This window comes from Phaethon lepturus, unplaced genomic scaffold (genome assembly GCF_000687285.1).
Source record: "Phaethon lepturus isolate BGI_N335 unplaced genomic scaffold, ASM68728v1 scaffold4414, whole genome shotgun sequence".
Classification (NCBI taxonomy): domain Eukaryota; kingdom Metazoa; phylum Chordata; class Aves; order Phaethontiformes; family Phaethontidae; genus Phaethon; species Phaethon lepturus.
The window spans coordinates 231,553-249,986 of record NW_010532538.1 but is presented as its reverse complement, the minus strand read 5'-3'; the positions used below and the strand labels follow the sequence as shown (position 1 = coordinate 249,986).

At 38.9% G+C, this 18,434-nt stretch overlaps 1 protein-coding gene across 1 annotated transcript in view; it reads left to right on the top strand.

The window, feature by feature from the left end:
* Positions 1–7,025: 7,025 nt before the first annotated feature.
* Positions 7,026–18,434, top strand: part of GMDS (GDP-mannose 4,6-dehydratase) — a gene marked incomplete at both ends in the record, with an annotated part of 183,427 nt that continues 172,018 nt past the window's right edge. The window contains 2 exons of the mRNA XM_010284859.1: positions 7,026–7,218; positions 8,063–8,167. Of these exons, the coding sequence (XP_010283161.1) occupies positions 7,026–7,218; positions 8,063–8,167 (298 nt within the window). The remainder of the gene's footprint in view (positions 7,219–8,062; positions 8,168–18,434) is intronic.

Below are 18,434 nucleotides of genomic sequence, written 5' to 3'. Positions count from 1 at the left end.
CTACGTGTCTGAACATTGAAACACACTGCTGTAATCCCATCTCCCTGTCTTCTTGAAACTGTGCAATATTTTGGTTTGGGAGCAATCTCTGAATGTCAACTGGACCAACTCTTTCTGTAAAGCAGGGCCAGCTTACAGCGGGGGGCTCAGAGCTATGTCTGATTAAGTTTTGAGTATCTCCAAGGGTGGAGATGTCACAGCCTCTCTGCAAAACCTGTTTCAGTGTTAGACTACCCATTTTGTGACCTTTTTTTTCCTAATATCTAATTGTCATTTTTCATGTTTCAACTTGTGTCCATTGCCTTTTGACCTGTCTCTGGGCAACTGTCGTTTAATCCAGCCTGTTAAACTCTCTTAATTCACTAAACTAGCTAGTCAATAAGCAGAAGAATAAACAATTTACAAATTACCTCTATTTGGAGATCTGTTCCAAAACATACCTTTCAATCAACAGTCAATGGCCAAGACAACTGTACAGAATGTAGGAGACTTTGTTTTATTAAAATGGAGAGTGGATATTCCAATTTAAGGATTGTGGCATCAACATTTTAAAAACAACAGGCAACAAGTGGGTCTTCTATACCTCTTAACTCGTCAGGCATCTACCAGTGGGCTGCTTTAGAGGCAAAGGTGAACATGATGACCTCATGAGCTGGATTTACAACCGCACCTGCAGTTTGCCAGGGAACTCTGAGGAGTCACTTTTTAAAGAAACTGAATAATGAAACCAAATATCAACCCCTACTTGTCTGATAAATATAAAACTTTAACTACTATGGGAATATTCCTCTATGCTTATTCTCTGCTTTGGCTTGATTTTTTTCTTCTTTTTTTCCCCCAACAAAAAGCAAGTACTAGTTTTCACTTGTAAGAGGCAAAAAGGAAACCTGTTTTAATAATGCCAAGCTATTTCTCTTTAAAGATTGTTTGAGAGAGTTTGCATTAAGAACTTGAAATTAATCAGGAGGAGAGTTATAAGGAAAACTTACCCAAGCCAAACAGTGAGAAGTTGCCGTATGAACATACACTGTAGAGTATGTTAGGGGGCCTCTTGCCCCTAATCCTTGAGTATTTCAGCTGCACAAAGAAAGTTGCTGCCCCTCAGGGAAGACTCTGTTGCAGGGTAGTTCAACTGTAAGATAGCTAGGGACTTCAGGCAGTCTAGCAGCACTTTTGTTAACCTTGTGTGGGCAATAGGAGTATAACTTAGCTGTTATGAAAGTTCATAAAAACTTGATGTTTTTGAACTTTTTAGTGCTCATGGAGCTGAAAGGTAATAGCTGCTTTTGTATTCTGCAGTGCCTGACGCTTGGGGACATAGTGAAAGGGTGATGCATAGTTTTGATGTTCTTATCCCGAGTAATTTTTTCAGACTTAGAAGTACACTTTTGTTTTAAGGCGTCTGCTTCATCCCACTCCTTTTTTCCTCCATACATTTCCTAGATTCTCACTTGGAGAAATGAACAGTGGGGAGCCATAAATGAACTCAACTCTGCTTCACCCCTCATTTTTGAAGGTGCAAAGGCATGTGTATGTGTTTGAGGCAATGAACAGGTTTACATTCAAGCTCCTCTTCTTTGTGTGTAAGGAAAACCACTTTGGGGTTACTTGTATAAGACTGAGCTGAAGTCTTATAGACTCCCTGAAGCAGAGTTTATTGTGGTTTATGGCAGGTTATAGAACATGAAGATCGTGAAGGATCATTTAAGATCCCTAAACAGCAAATAGCTTATTTTTGCACTTTGGTTTGGGTCTTCGCACTTAGAGGTGAAGGTGAAATACTGGACCACTGATATCAAAACTAAACGTCTAACCACTTCAAGAAGTCTCTCTGGTCACTCCACCCGCAGTCCCTAATACGATAGACCTGCAGTGGAACTCAACCACCAGGACCTCAATGTAAGCACTGGCAGAGAAGCAGGTCTTATCAGCTGTACAGCTTGTTCCTTTGCATTATGAGTAACTTGAAAATCCAAATTATCTAAGCTCTTGCTGCAGCAATATTGTGAATGGCTTGGGTTAACATGAACTTTAGGAAAAAATGTTGACTTCTGCTTCCACTTACAGAAGTTTTCCTTGCTAATTCTCTGCTTATAATCATGTTGTCAAATTACTCTAATTTTATACAGATCACTTTATTTTTTCTGTTTTATTAATGAGAGAACAGGGAAAGAAAAAGGAAAGAAGATAAATCGACAAAAGGCATATTCCATTTATCCAGAATTTCAGTCATTGTTTTTTTCAGTCAATTTCTATTTGGCTAAGAAGTTGAATAATACTTTAAGGTACGAAGAGTGTTGCTAAATAATAAGCAGTTCAGAGCTATTGAATTGATTATTTTTCTATATAACAAAAAATATATAGATCTTGGTGTCTTTCAACTACTTCTTTTATTGGGTGAGAGGGCAATGAGTTAACCCTTCGTTATGAATTAAGGGGCTGGAGGGAAGAGGAATTGTAATATTCTCCTAGAAAGTTACCCGAGATTTTTGTAGATATTTAAGTTCTTCTCATCCTCTTGACACCACCCAGCTCCCCCAAACTCTTTAGATTTCCTAAAATCCCTAGGATTTTTTTCCCCAGTGTGTTAGGACTTTATAGGAATGCTTGGCCCATAGTCTGTATTAGATTTAGCAACTGGAATGTTATGCTTTAAATGCCTGTTCCTAGGGGTTGAGCAGTTTGTTTACTGAGATGATATAAGTGATTCCAGTGGTTTTTATTGGCAGTGGAAGGCACACTGAATATTCAAAGCAAACAGAATTGATTTTAAAGAATACAAAAAAGTAACCACTGTGAAACTTGTGAGACTTGAAATATTTCTGAGCAGTTTTTCTGCTTTGTGATTTGCTTCTCAGGTGTAAACCTTTCTGAATGCTTAAAGAGACCTGGTACGTATTTTCTACTCTGATAAATCTAAAGAATCTACTGTAAGTTTTTTCAAGAGAGCCAAGATACTTATTTTAATGTTACACTTAGGTTAGCCACCTTTGCTTTTACAGTGAAAGAATAATAATTTACACTTATATTATCCTATTTCCTCCTGGGGCTTCATATAAGCTTCCTTCTTGTAACACTAGCCTTCTAGAAATCCCATCTTCTGAAACTGAGAAGGCTGTAAGAAGGAGATGAAATTCCAAATCATTATTTATATTCCTTAGGTAGAGCATCATCTGCACAGATGAAGTATCTCACAAAGCCAAACCTGTGTGTATGCTAAATTGGTACTTATTTTCAGAATATCACCACTGTTGACAATGCATTGGTCAGAAGCGAGTATTAAGTCTGCAGGCTTGTATATAGTACTCATAGACGTGATAGGAATGTGTTCTTGTGGAGGGTAAGACCCATATGTTTTCATTTAGATAGTTTCCACTAAGCTTTTAAATCTTGTTGAAGACCTTGCTAAGCTTAGCTTTGAACGATCAGTTGGGAAACACCATATTTAAAACATTGCTCTATTAAATTCAAATCTCTTGTACAGATTGAATCTGGTGATTAGAAAGAAAGAAAGAAATGGGGAGATGGAACAAGAGTTCAAATTCAAAAGGTAAAAACCAGTTCACAAAACTCAATTGCAATTCTTGGAGCCGCGTGAAAGAGACATAATGTGGTTCAGTGTATTCGTATAGTGTCCTGTGATTCCGGGTATATTACAGATAATGAAACTATGCTTTTCCCAAGAAAATTTTATCATCCTATGGGTAAGCCTTGCTGTGGAAATTTTTACTTGCCCAAGAATGTATTTGAAATGTACTATATTAGGGATGAATCCAGCAGTGAAGATACTCAGTATATAGAAGACCTATGTACGGAAAGAGTTAGATTCCTTTTTAGTATTCTTTGAGGCAATTCTGCAAGGTGTTCAGGACCTGAAATCCTGGAACTGAAGTACTTTTGACCAAGGTTTTAAGTGTCTCCTTATTGTTCTCTCCACTTCTAATGACACACTGTTATCACTACCTCTCAAATGGAATAAATAGACATATCTTCAGCGTATACATTCACACTATCTCCAGAGATCAGTGATGGCAGCTGCAAAAGGCAGGAGAAGGGAGTGCCAAGGTCACTCAGACTAATGTGTTCCAAGTAGACAATTTCTGTTTTGTTGGTGTGTCATGCTTTCCCTTTGTCACAAAGTCTGTCCAAAGAGGGCAAAGAAGTATTGGATCCATGCCTTCAACGCTCTTTGAGAAAACTTTCAGGTTTAACGTTTATGCCAGGCGAAGAAGCTTCTTCTCCCTACTCCAGTCATTACAAAAAATCCTGGTGTTGTCTTCAAAAAAAGTTGTAAATTGCATGGCTTGCTTTATGCAGTTGACAGAAACTGATAGTTCAGTATTTTTGAGGTTAGAATGGAGCATCTACCTTAGGAAGCTAAATTTAAAAACTAGTGTGTATACTAGTGTCTTAACATTCCAGCACTTTTGGTGTTGGAAGTTTTAGTGGATAAAACCAATTTTATTTTCATGAATGCCATTATAGTCTAACCTGCACTCCAAAAAGAAATTAGTTCAGTGGTCTGAGTCGTGTCCCTGGTGAACAATAGTCCGCATTACAAAACCACCAAACAGGCACAAAGCTGGCAGATTCTGCTTGGGGACGCTCAGACCCGGCCAGCGTGGAGGCAGGATTACCTCACACCCCTGGGAGTGATTTTTCTAGGTGAAGACTGAGGTCATTCATAAGGCAATAGGGAAAAGCGTCTCTTGAGAAACTGGTCTCTGCATCAGCCAGGGAGAGCAGTTCCCGGTGCTGCGGCCGCAGGCTCATTGCTTGCTCTGCTTAAGAGGTTTCTAATCTGGGTTCTCTGATTTAGGACCACCTCAGTTACATGTGCCATTTACTGTTGTAGTAGAACATGTAAGCAAAGATTTGCATTTTGGGGTGATGTTTTTAGCAGGTTTGCTGGAAACAGTACCTTAACATAGGTGTATTCCTGGTTCTGCTACAATTAGTAAGTGTTTTGCCTTTACTTAGAGAGCTGGGATGTTACTGTGTTACTGTGTATGTGAAGGTACTAGCAACATGGTAAATATACTAATTTATGTTCATTAGTGCATTGTTGACTATATCACCTATTCATTAAGATGTTTTCCCAAGGGTTACTCTGACAGCAAAGCTGAGACACCTTAAGTGGCTGTCATCTTTGTGCCAAATGGATTCAAACAAAAAACGCTCAGCATTTCTCAGTAGATCCGTGCTCAATTTCAGCTGGGTCATACCAGGTTAACAAGCCAAAGTATCAGGTTTCTTTTTTTTTCTTTTGGTTAAAAAAAAAAAAAAAAGCAAAGTTTGGTTTTGTTCATACCATTAGCTATTTCAGAGCAAAACTATGTGAGAACATTTTTATTCTGAAGCACAGTAACACAATTTAGATTACTTCATACCAGTATTAAATTCACCATAAGTGCAAATTCAAATTAATCTAATTATTTTTATTTCATCTGCCGCATAAATAGGCCTTAAGCCTCTAGTGATTACTGAATAGGGAAAGTGGCTTGACAGGATAAATGAATGCAGGGCTATCTGTCTGAATACCTGGTAAGTGACAGGTTTCCCGCTGATTTCACTGTGATAGCTCGGCTTGGCCAGCTATGGTCATTTACCCTCTACCCCATTAGCAGCGAACCTACCACTGAAGACTAATGAAGAGGGCGATCACAGATTCGTACTATCTGACTTGGGTAGTGTCTCACTAACGTCCAGGACCTATAAAGACACTAAAGCCTAGAACATAGGAAGAGACTGTAACGTTGCCATCACTCTAGAACTCATTTCTGAAAGTTGGTCATTGGTCGGGGAGACACAGGTAGAGTAATTCTTCCTTGGGTCAGGGCAATGGAGGAGATTGCGCTAAAGGTCCATTCCCCTTTCCTCTTTTATGATGTTGGCCATATAAACAGGAAACTTTTTTTAAAAACTGACATACAGAAGCAAAATCCTGGGTTGGAGAGAGGATATAGAAGGAAGGAGGAACGTTTCTGTGATGTACACCAGTGGGAGAAAATTCTTCAGACTCCAGGAGCATTGCTGGCACATCCAAACACCCAGCTCATACCCACCAAACAAGCAGAGTGAACTCCTTTCTGAATATTTTTTCTCCTGCCTGCAGATTGGGGTGGTCACAACACATTCTCTTACCTTCAGCTTAGTTTTTCCAGTTTTTAGTTTTCTTCTGCAACTGCAAGAAATAGAATTAATATATTTTTTAATACACTCTGAAATCTTAGACTAAAAAATTTTCTTGTGGCCTATGCCACGGTCAAGTTCATCATAAAGATAACTGAGAACTACTGGATCAGGGTGAGAAAGGGGAGCCTTGGTCCAGCAGCGTGCATGAGTTTATTATCATATTTTGAAGGATATGTCAGCTGGAGGAGACAGCTAGTTTCTTTTGGATAGCTCCACCCTTTGCTCTCCCACTTCATCATCCCCCTAACCTCTGTGCAAAAGCTACAGCTCTGATACAGCGTAATCAGGTGGGCTTGGGAGTCCTATCTGATAGCAGATATTTCTAGTCTTGTCTCTATTTTGATGTGTGTTTAAATTGCAAAACTTTGAGCCGTGTTTAAAGGTTGTGGGTTTTTTTAAACAAACATTTATGTAGCCATGCTGTCCATCTAACCTATTTTTTTTTTAAATACATCTTGGACAATTTTAACCAAATTAAAATGTCAAAGATATTAAGCCCAAGTGAATATCATGCAAATTGGCAGCTGTGGAGATGATGGCTTGATAATGCTCCTGCTGCGGGGAGGCTTACCCCTTACTTCACATGGGAAAATATTCCTGAGAGAGAGAGATCAGGAAACACCAGTCTTTTGGTTCTGCTATTTATGGAACTACTTGCTTATTCTTAGAAATCCTTTGAGGGTACTTTTGTAAACTGAGCATCTACTTCGTACAAAAGTGTCTAGATGGTCTGTGACAAGTGATGTATTACTTTGGTTGTACATGATCACGGCATGTTCTGGTTCCCCTAGTAAAATTGATGGGTTTCTTTATTTCTTTCTCTCCCCAAGATTTCTTTCGACCTAGCAGAATATACTGCTGACGTTGATGGGGTTGGCACTTTACGGCTCCTAGATGCTATTAAGACCTGCGGCCTTATCAACTCTGTGAAGTTCTACCAAGCCTCCACCAGTGAACTTTTTGGAAAAGTGCAAGAAATCCCACAAAAGGAGACCACCCCTTTTTACCCAAGATCGCCTTACGGTGAGGATGACTGATGGTGTGTGTGTAGTGTCTGCCTGTTCTCCTCGCTCATGTCTCGGGGCTGAAGTCATCTGGGTGTGAGATTAGAATGACGATAGAGCTAAAGTGACTAGACATGTCAAGAGGCATACCTTTATGAATTACTATATAAAAAGTATTTGCTGCCGTTGCCCGAGGGTTGGAAATTAGCATCTCACTTCGCAAGACCGTGTTCATTCAGCTCAGAGATAGAGAGCTCTTGTAGAGAGGGGGGAAGGGTGTCTCTTCCTTCACAAAGAGTTGTGAGATACTGCTGAAGTGATAAAGTTTCATATTTTTTGTTGCTTAAATGAAAAAATCCCAGGAGCTCACTTCTTCCTTCATGAACTCGCATGAAATTTGAAACACCTATTAAAGCAATGTGCATGGAGGACTTTGGTGATAAAGTTTCAAATCAATTTAAGTGTTAAGGCACCAGATTTTCACTTTTTTTCCTCCAAAGTAGATTTTTTTTTTATTAGCAGAGGTCACCACAGTGGCATATTTCACACGCTCTGGTGGTGTTAATTATATTGTAAAAGAAAAAGTGCTACGCTTATGTGTGCGTAAGCAACCACGTGAGAAAATGCCCCAACACTTTCTGGCCAGTTGAGAGGCTGCACAGAAAAGGAGTATTTTCCCGTCCAACTGCTGTTTATTTGGCTGGATATTTGAAAATGCCAAATAGGGGAATGAATCAAATTCTAACGCACTCCACTGTTGAAATGTGGGCTTCACCCTGCGTGAGAGAGACGTACACGTGTGTCTGTCTGAGCTACGTACGAGCAGAGTGGGTGTACCTAACGCTTTAAAATTATTTTTGTAGGGGTGGCAAAACTGTATGCCTACTGGATTGTGGTGAACTTCAGAGAGGCCTACAAACTCTTTGCTGTGAACGGCATCCTCTTCAATCACGAAAGCCCCAGGAGAGGTTAGAAAATCCGTGTGAAACCGTTCCCAACTTTGCGTACATCTGACCGGAAAAACGAAACAATGCATCCACAGGTTTCATTGCAACTTGCCAAAATTCTGTAGGGAGGGTGTCGTGAGTCGTAGGCTGCTCGCTGTCTTTAATGCAGCCCTCGTGGCGGTCTGAGAGCCTGCAGAGCAGCAGCGTTCCCTTTCAAGCATCACATTCCATTTTGTAGCCTTCTGACGCTGAAGGGAGGCTCGTGTACCTGGTTTCGTGTATCAGTGCTCTCAAGAGACTGCAATAACGTCGTAACATCCCTGAGTTTTCTTTCCCTCTTGATAATAAGCTGAGGCTAAAATGTTCAAATGACACATTAAAAGGCATGTTTTCTAAACAATTAGGTGGGCAACTTCAGGTGTGACTTGTACTCAAGATTTTTATTTGCATATAAATGTCAAATTAGGAGGCAGACCCCCTAAATTCATATGACTAATGAGTACAGCCTGGTATATTTTGAAAATTTGTGGATTATGGCCCATACCTTCTGACAAGATGGCTTTCAACACATGGCTTTAAAATGCCTTTCTGTTTAATCCTTAATAGCAATGCAGCTTAAGTTCCACTTAACCATCCCTTTTCCTCTTGCAGTACTTTACAAACAATTAATATTGGTATTTAGTTTGAGTACAAGCCCACAGTTGATTAAAAGTCTCTTATACAATGACAGCCCTTAAAGTACTGTGACTGTAGAAAACACTCTAAAATTAAATTTTAAATTAACACAGAAAACTGGATTCACAGTGCAGAAGCCTTTTATTGTGGTCTGTTTCTAAATGAAAAATAAATTCAAATTTTACAGGAATGCAATTATATAAATTATAGCCTGGCACAGAATATAATAATTTTAATCATGCTTACAAATATAAAATAAACCATAATTGCAACTCTGTTTAAAAAAAAAAAAAGAAAGAAAAAAGGAGTCAGTGTCGATAGGATTTAAATATTGATTTCAGTCTTTGGCAGCCGCGGCTGTGACAGCTTGTAGTACACTACAGGCAGCATTTACAGTAAGTGATGCATCAAATACTTGGTGGTAGAAGTTGGTGCATCACTTCACTGGAGCAGATGACAGTACAAGTTCAAAATCAAAAGGGAATAAAATTCACTAGATTGTTTCATTTAGAAGCCCTAATAATTTTAAACAGTTCACTGCAATATATTCTTGGTGCACTGTACAAACTGACATCCAAATTGTTCTGAGTTTTCATTACGCAATCGAAAGCTTCTGACAAACATAAAGAATGATGGAATACGCAATGGCAAATATTAGCCTGACATGGTTTCTAGTAACCCGAAGGAGCTACAGGATGAGCTGGAAATTATATTCACCATTTATGCTGCTTCTCTATAGGCTTGTGCCATTTTGGAGGGAAACTTCAGTGCTTGTTGTTGCAATGAAGCTTCCAGTCTGAAGTCTCTTTTCAACACACTTAATGTCCTCGTGGAGAACCCAAGCCTGTGCTCTGAAGTCTCCGGCTGTACTTCTGCTCGTGTGTATGTGCTGGGGGCTGGTTTACGCCCCTTACGCCGCAAACGGGAATCTTGCTGTAGAAATGGTTTCGGTTGGCTCCTTTTGCCTTAGCAGGAGTACATGCAACAAAAGCAATTGTAACCACAGCCCAGTGCCATTTGCTTAGTGTTTTTATGGGAGAATGTTTGAAAATTTATGCAGAGAAAAAAATGGAAGCAAAGTAGTTTTGAGGTGGTTTCTTCATAGCCATTCATCACTTTCCTAATGTTTTTGAAGACTGCAAAGGTGCTTTGGGAGGAAAAGAGGATTTAATTGAGATTTCTAATTCCTATGCAAAGATGGTAATGCACATGGAAGTTTTAAAATGCCTTATGTTTTGGCCCTTTTTTAAAAAATCTACTGATTTCAGAGATGTGAAATATCTAAATAAGCCAATACACATTTTTTTCCAATATTGCATACTATTATTCCAGTTGGTTTAGTGTTAACACTGAAATGATCCAATACAACTCCCCATTGGCAGTGATACTAAGTGCATTTTGCCCACACAAAACATAATGCCAGGGAATCAGTGGAGGGCAGAGGGTTGTGGCAGTGGAGGTGCAGAGTTGATCCGTCCAGGCAGACAGTGCATTTTTTTCCCTCCCAGTGTTTGAAGTGTTAATCATACCTCTGAAAATTTTTGTAAGCTTCCTACAGTGAACATATTTACACGGAAAGACTGTGAAGAGACAAATCCTAGTATTTCTTGTAGGCAAGCATCCATAAGCTGTGTTATGCTGTAAGGCAATGGCAAGGATGAACAGAATGCCTTTATGGTACCTGGCAGCCTGAGTGTGGACTGTGATCAAATACAGAAGTATTTGCGTTCGAAGTACCAGTACCCATGGTGAAGGATGATGAATTGCAGTTGTCTGACAAGTGGCTGTTAGCAGCTGGTCGCTGGGGCTGAATTAAACAGACAATTGTGAAGAGTTTTCTTCGTGATGACTCTTCATATAGTGTTCAGATATTATACTGCTGGGCCAGCGATACGCAAGCCTCGTGAAAATGAAAATGGTCTAATCTCAAGAACCGCATCCCTGAGAAAGGTATTTAGGAATGTACACCTCTTATTTCAGAATACTGATTCTTCTTCTTACCCTTCCCATCTTTAACTTGGAAAGGAGCACCAGCAGTTAATCTCATGTAGCCTGTATAATAACAGGGAAGTCAACACAGAGTTCATAAGGGTAAAGAGTGCTTAGGTCTAATATGAGAGGTTTCCTATTTCTCAAAATTACCAAGGCTTGAGAGAAGTGCTGGCTTTGAGAAGATTGTTTGATTTTTTACTTTTATCTTGCTCTTTTTCTCTGTAAGAGAAAGACTATAGTAGAAGTAGTTCTTAAGACGTTACACAGTACTGCAAATCTGAACACTTAAGTTCACTCTGTGGGCTTGCTTTTAAGTCTGATGTTTCATGTTCTGACAGCCACAGTGACTTTAAAAAAAAACACCAACAATAAATTCCAGGTTAGTTGAACCCATTGTCTGAGCCTTAACATCTTAATTTGGGAATAGTAGAGCATTATTAAATTGCACAAATACTTGAGTCCATACTCAAGAGATACATGTGTATGTAACAACAGAGAATATTATCTAAAATCTCATATGGAGTAAAATGAGAGGCTATGTTAGACCAACCTTAGTAAATCTACTTTGAGCCTTTCTGTAGTACTTTCCTTTCTGATTTTTTCTTCATATTATGTCTACAACTTTTCATTTCTTAGTCATTTTTATAGTTTTATAAGATGAAATAGTCACTTTTTGACCAGTACATGCTTTTCAGCTCACATAAATCAACACAGCTGCACTGAAGTGAATAGGGTCATGTTGATTTATGCCAGCTGAGGGTCTGGCATAGTACTTCCAGTGATGGTCTGCTAATGTAAGATAAGCATAATTTACTTGCTTTGGGGAAAAGACCTGTATTAGCTGTATACCTTGCTAAAGCTAGTTTCTTCAGTTACTTTCATCACTTTTTATCCAGATATAGCTCAACTCTTTCCTGATTTATGGCAAAGGAAAATGCAGTCTTCCATTTCTGAAGCTTATTTATTGTCTAACTATGACACTAGCTGAAAAACAAAATGCTCTCTATGGTGGTAGTAAGCTACAAGGTGGCCTCTGTTTCCAAAATCAAACAAACAAAAGAAAACCTAAAAAACTTTTAGAGAAAGCTGCCTTTTGGGTTTTGGGTTGTTTGGGGTTTTTTTTTTGGCAAGACAGCATTCTAGGATACCAAATGGGGGAGGTGATGGCCAGCAAGTTGTTGTTGTTGGTTGAATGTGGCTCCCAGTATTACCACTGTGGAAACATCTGCCCTTATAGCAATATTGGAAAGGTATTTCAGTTCAGTGAGATGATGGTTTTGACAGTGGAAGAGTGAGGCAATTAGTAAGTCTAGTTTTCAGGAAAGCTGGGGCTCGATCCAAGTCTTTTTTACACTGTTGGAAAGATTCATGTTCCTTTGTTGGGCTCTGGATCTCACTAATACCACCTTCTCTGAGTGAGAAAGCAAACTACTTGCTGACAGTGTCATTTGTTTCTTCCCAGACAAGCCCTTACTTTTTTTTCTCCTCAGTTCTGTGTAAGAAGTTTTCTCAGGTTTACAAGATGTGCATTTGGATGTCTAAGATAACTTTCTGATTTGGTTAACCACTTCATTGCTTGCCTCATCTGATCTTTATCTGCCAAGATGTACAAACATGTACAGCATGTTTCCTGACACAATGCAACAGAAGTTTGGTTTGGTTTCTGTTGGGTTTTTTTTCCCCTGAGTAATAAATACTTTGCCTGCACACATGACATCATTTTTTTTGTAGATCATTCAGTAGGAAATTTTTGTTTGTCTGATACCAACCCTGGTAAAGCAGTTGTCATCAGACCATTGCTGTGTAGCCAGAGGGAAAGGATACAACTGCTCATTTCTCTGATCTCTTTCAGCCGGGGAGGAAATGGCTAGGTGTTAGATTGCAGGCTGAAGGTTGTCAAAGTACACGTAGTAAGATTAAAATGAAAAGAAATAGTGATTTAAAGACAATGGGGGAGTGTTCTTTGCTTTTATTGTGCATCTGGATCACAAGTTTGCCAGCGAGAAAGGGGTAAGAGGTTCCCCCATGCACTGTAAGTATGTTTGGGTATCTTTTGAATTTATGTTTTTTGTTGTTACCTTTTTTTTTAACAAGCATTCAGTCTCCCTTTTGCCTCTATTTCATAGAGAAGGCAGAAGCAGATGGTGACATCTGCTACTGACTTTCTCAAGAAATCCCTGCAATCCTTACTGTAACAGCTGCTCTCTGCGTCTCCTATAAAGAGATGTAGCCAACATCTGCCAGATTTCCTTTTCTCATTTCTTTGGTTGAAGAGACTAATTGCTAGTCTCCTTACACATTCTCTGTGCAAGAGCAGCTTGGTGAACCTAGTACCATTCAAATACTAAGGGCTTTCGCCTGTGTTCTTTTTGTAAGTTTAGGCCAGTGAAAGACATAAGCGTGTAAAATTTTCAGTGCAGAGCTTTGACTCTTTCATTTAATACAAAATTTCCCAGCCCACGAGTACATCTAAATAGCAGAAGGCAGCAGTGTTGCTTGTGTCCTGCTGACCCCTTGCTGGATGAGAAGAATGCAGGCTGATGAGTATCATCAGGGATCATCTGCCTAGCATATTGAAAACATGATGGCAAGGTACCATGGCCAATGTGAAAGGAGTTACTCAGACAGTTGTGTGCTATACAGCAGCCAAGATCATTTCATGCTTTTTAGTTTGCATGTTTCAACAGAGAAAGCATGCAGTGTCCTGAAGACATGCATTCTTACTGGCTTTTTCTCCCTGCTGTGAGGCTGATCCTGCTAAGTGAGCCATGCAGGTGTTTTCTTATCTACACATGCAGTCAAACATCAGTGGGGATAAATGTGGGTATTAGGGTCTACTTGTACAGATGGACTTGCAGTAATATTGACTGTAACAGTAGAGAATTGCCAGGTAATACCTCTCTGCTATTTTACCTAAGTACATGTATTTTCCTATGAAAAAGATCTGACCTTACAAAATATGTGATTCAGTTAATTCTGCTGATGTTGAACCTGATACTGACTAATTAGGTAGTACTGATGGGACCATATCACAGTACGTGGAGATTTTTGTCTAATTTTTATGTTGCTAATAAGTTATCTTAATCTTGGGTTCTAGTGTCATTTTCCTAGTACCGGCCAATACGGATATATGAAGGTGGTGCAATCACACCAAAATACGAGTGGGCTTCCCTCTGTGAGCTTGTGTTTTAAAAGAATTACCAGAGTTCTGAAATAAGAATTGAAGGCTGAGAACATTTCTGCAGGAGCTTTACTTTGGGCATCCAGGTAGCACAGCTCAGAGCCATGGAACTTGTCACAGATGGGAACGAAACAATCATGTACCAGAACTGAGTCAGGATATAGAGAGACATTTATATAAAGGGAGTCACTGATGAAGGAAGATGCTGTGTTGAACAATCTAATTACTGAAATCTTTTTCATTCAGTCTTCACAGCAATAATTCATGAGAATCTTTACCATCTCCTGAATTTTTTTCTTTTCAATCTCCAAGTAGTCCTGATTCTATACTTCTCTATCTGATGCACTTTTCTGGAGTCTATCACAGTTTATCTAAATAGTTATGGATATAGCTCGTACAAAAACGAAGTAATTTCTTGCCTGTGGGTTCAGATTTTTGGAACAGCTGCATTCGCAACCCAGATCTCTCCTTGAGCAAATTATTATCTTATCAGATGCATCTTCTTGTCATTAAATCATATGCTCCCTTGTGGCTTATTCCATGTTGAGAAGAAAGTAGATTACAGTTTTTGCTATTTTCCATGATTGATCTCAACATCTTTTTAATCAAAAAAAAAAAAAAAAAAAGGCAGAGCATCCACACAATTTACAAAATGTCAAAACCACTAAATTTAGAAAATCTTACTGTCTAATTCTTAACCTTTCTCAAGTTATATTAGCAGATATCACTGTTAGTTTCTTAAACAAGAATTTCCAGCCTTTTTTTCCCCCTAATGAAATATCAACCCAAAACTTTGAAATAAAATGTTATGGAAGACATGGAAGTCAGCAATGGGAAATGAAATGGCCAGAGCATGTATCTCATCTGTAGTGTTCTTACAGCTTCATTAATGCACAAACTTGTAGCGAGGTTTCTAGAAATAATGTGTCTTTTTCCCTATTTTTTCCCTTTGTTGCATTTATTTATCCCTGGGCAAAACACAATGGAAAATGTGACTGTTCTGCTTTTTTGCATATGTATAAATGAGAACATGAAGGGAAATACAGGCAAGAATTGGGAGTTTTATATCTTGCATTTCACAATCTAGCTTAAAGTGAATGTGGAGTTTGCAGAAGGTCAGAGGAACTGAACTGCCATAGTGGTTTCAGTCAGAAGCCCATTTAACCCAAGTATTCCACTGCCCTTGCTGGATCATTAGGGGAAAGTATAGGAGATGCTACAGACACAGAGTGGTCATCTCAGGCCCCAGGAGCTGACAGGTGAAGGACCATGCATGACAGACACAGCCCAGCCCAGCGCTGCCCCAGACCAGGGCTCTGTTGGAATTCAGTCCAAGCTGCCGCACACAAGATGCTTTCTGAAGGAAACCGGTTTAGCTGGGGAATAGCACTCCTTTGAGTGCACGGTTAAGTCATGGCCAAGGTGTACCCAGAGTCTAGGACAGGAGAGCATACCGCAGGACACAGCTTCCCCAGATGTGGAGACTCAGCCACAGTCAACCACTTCCGTAATTCTTGGTTTTGTCACTTGAGCAGGCTTTTTTGCAGTTGCATTTACATGGTTATTTCATTCTGATTCGGATATCGTCCCGCAGTTTTCCCTTATATTTAAATAATGTCATTGTCTTTCTGAAATAGTCAGAGGCACAAGAAAGGGAAAAAAAATCACACAAAGAGCAAAGGTCACATTACTGCAAGAGATATGTTGCATAAATAAATCTATCTTACATTGTTGATATTCTATAAGTAATGAAATTTTATTATTTTATCCATTGCTATTGTAGAAATTATTTCCTAAACTTTTGAAGGCTTGTGTCTTACTATTGTTGTTTGCATAAATTCTCTTGAAGATATACTTTTCTCATGGGATATAATATTATAATTCTGCTTTGTCCGCGTCCTAGCATGTAACCTAACATCAGTGATGCCAGTGTTCCCCTGGGAGTATGAAATAACAACCATGGGAAATTGCTTATGGCTCATCTTCAGAGTGCTGGGTATTATCACTGCAGAGCTGTTACTTAGTATATGAGACTCTGTAGGCCTTATTCTGCAACCTTCAAATTTTGGCCATCATCTACCGGGTGCAGAAACTTGAAAGCAGGTTCACACACACAGCTGGTACGTGTACAGCGCGCGCGTTGCTGATAGACACAGCAGTTGCCAGGGACGAGCATGCTGCAACGATACAGTGACTGCCACATCTACCAGGCCCATCTTAGTATCTGAAACATTTTCTCAGCAGTGTGTGTGTCCTGTTTTCCCTAAAATAACTCTCCCAAAGGTTAATAACTCCCTGTCATTAGAACTCTACTTACTTTGTCTTGCATAATTTTTAAAACTATTTTAAAAGTAGATGCATTAAAAACGCATGTTGTTATGAGAAAGCTATTTGAAATTAACCCACTCAATCATGGAAGATTTGGAAACTGAACAAGAGATACTCTTAATTCACAATAAGACCGTTCCACCATTAGTGGCTCACAAAAACACTGGAGAAGGAAATGTCAACTGACTATTCCCTAATAAAGTCTTCAGGATTCATTAAAAAGAAATAAATGAGAAATGCAGTGTAATCAGATGTCACCTCTGATAAGATTCATCATCTAGTAGGATTTTATAGCGATGTCATAGGAAGGCAAGCTACTTTATCCGAGGTCAGAGAGAGAGTTAGGGCCAGAGCATTTGATCTGAACTTAGGAACAAATTTATTTCTGCCTTGATTGCACTAGGTCCTTACTGAAAGTTCCCAGAAAAGTGTGTTTAAAAATATGGAGCAAAACCTCACACACAAGCACCACATGTATAGTTAGTTTGATTTCAGGCCATTAAATGCACGATGCACTTTTTGGGAGTGCATGAAAGCCTTATGTTTGTAAACGTAACCTGTGTCACGTTGAAATAGCTGAAGATGTCAACAGAGGGACAGACTGACGATTTGTGTCAGTCTTGTTCATCTAAATGCAAGTATTTTCTGAGCAGATTTTAACCTCTGTTACGAGGACTTACAGCAGCACATGCTGTCAGTTATATGTTTCCCACACTGTTGATATGTGCACACCTTGCCAACCATGCTAAAATACTTCCTTTTCAAAGATTTGCCTTTCATAGACACTTAAGATTTAATTATATGTTCTACTTAACTGTTAGGCACCAGTTGGCAAATGAAAGCTACATCCAAAAGCGTGAGTATTCTCAAACAGTTTAAAAGTATTTATTGTAATTAAACCTGATACCACATGCTATTTAGATGTTGCAATATCAGTTGCATATTTTGATCTGTATTGTATCTCACACCTATAGAATGATAGCTGTTAAAACAAAGGGTTGTGTGTTGCAGTGTGCAGGTTTCCCGTGAAACCCTTCAGAGTTGCTCTTTGGTATGGGAAAACAAAGCCAACAAAGAGAATACAGTATCATGTTTTCTTTACTTTCTCTTAATTTTTGCCCCAGGACATGTGAGTTTGAGAACCACTGCTATAGAAATGCTGCAGGAATTTGATGGATTTTTATTTTTGATGGTGAGAGCTTGATTTCATGATATTAAATGTGAATAGGTTTACAAGTAGTAAAAGAATTGTTCAGCAAAGCAACTCAGACCTCCAGTTTACTTCCTTTTTTTCCTCATTTATATTAAAAACCTTACATTAAGAGAGATTTAAGGTGTTCATTCATTGCATCAATATCCATCAATACGTGGACTGAGAATATTTGCCAGAAACTTTAAAATAAAATCCTATAGTAATCCCAAGTCCAGGCAGTGTGAATCTGGAAAATTCAGAGCTCAATTTGGATTTAAAACAAATCCAGATGACATGAGAAAAACATCAGTAACACACAGAAACGTTTTATTTTGCATTTCTTTTTAAAAAAAATTTGAAACAGTTGCTTGTAAATTACAATTTTTCTTTGTGCTTTCTTGCTGACACCTTTCTCTTCTCAGCCCCACCTCATGCCCATATTCTGAGTCACTGGTAGGCATGTGTGCATCTATTAGGGATACTTGAATTGCCTGGTAGGCTTATGTGCTCTCACACACAGTTTCTCTTAGCTGCAGACTGTAAAAAAGAATACAAGATCTTTCATCACCGTTATTGCACTTCTTCAAAATAAATGGGGACATTGTGCACATTCAAGGATCAGGAACAGCCCCTAGACCTCCCAAATTTTATATAATCCTTGAAAGCAGAGTGAGTTGAAAATAATTCCTGGACTTAAGCACTTTAATTAGGGATGGTACGGTGATGTACTTAATTTTAAGCATTTATGCTGAAATGCCATTGTCTTTAGCAAAGATAATCATGTGACAACATGAGACTTTGAGTTTGCAAATACTCCTTTTTTCCACTGTTTGCGTGCATAAATTAGGTGTGAAATTTTGCATACATCTGTCATTGAAACTCACGCTAGTAATTGCTAATTTTAACGTGTTTTCAGCAGG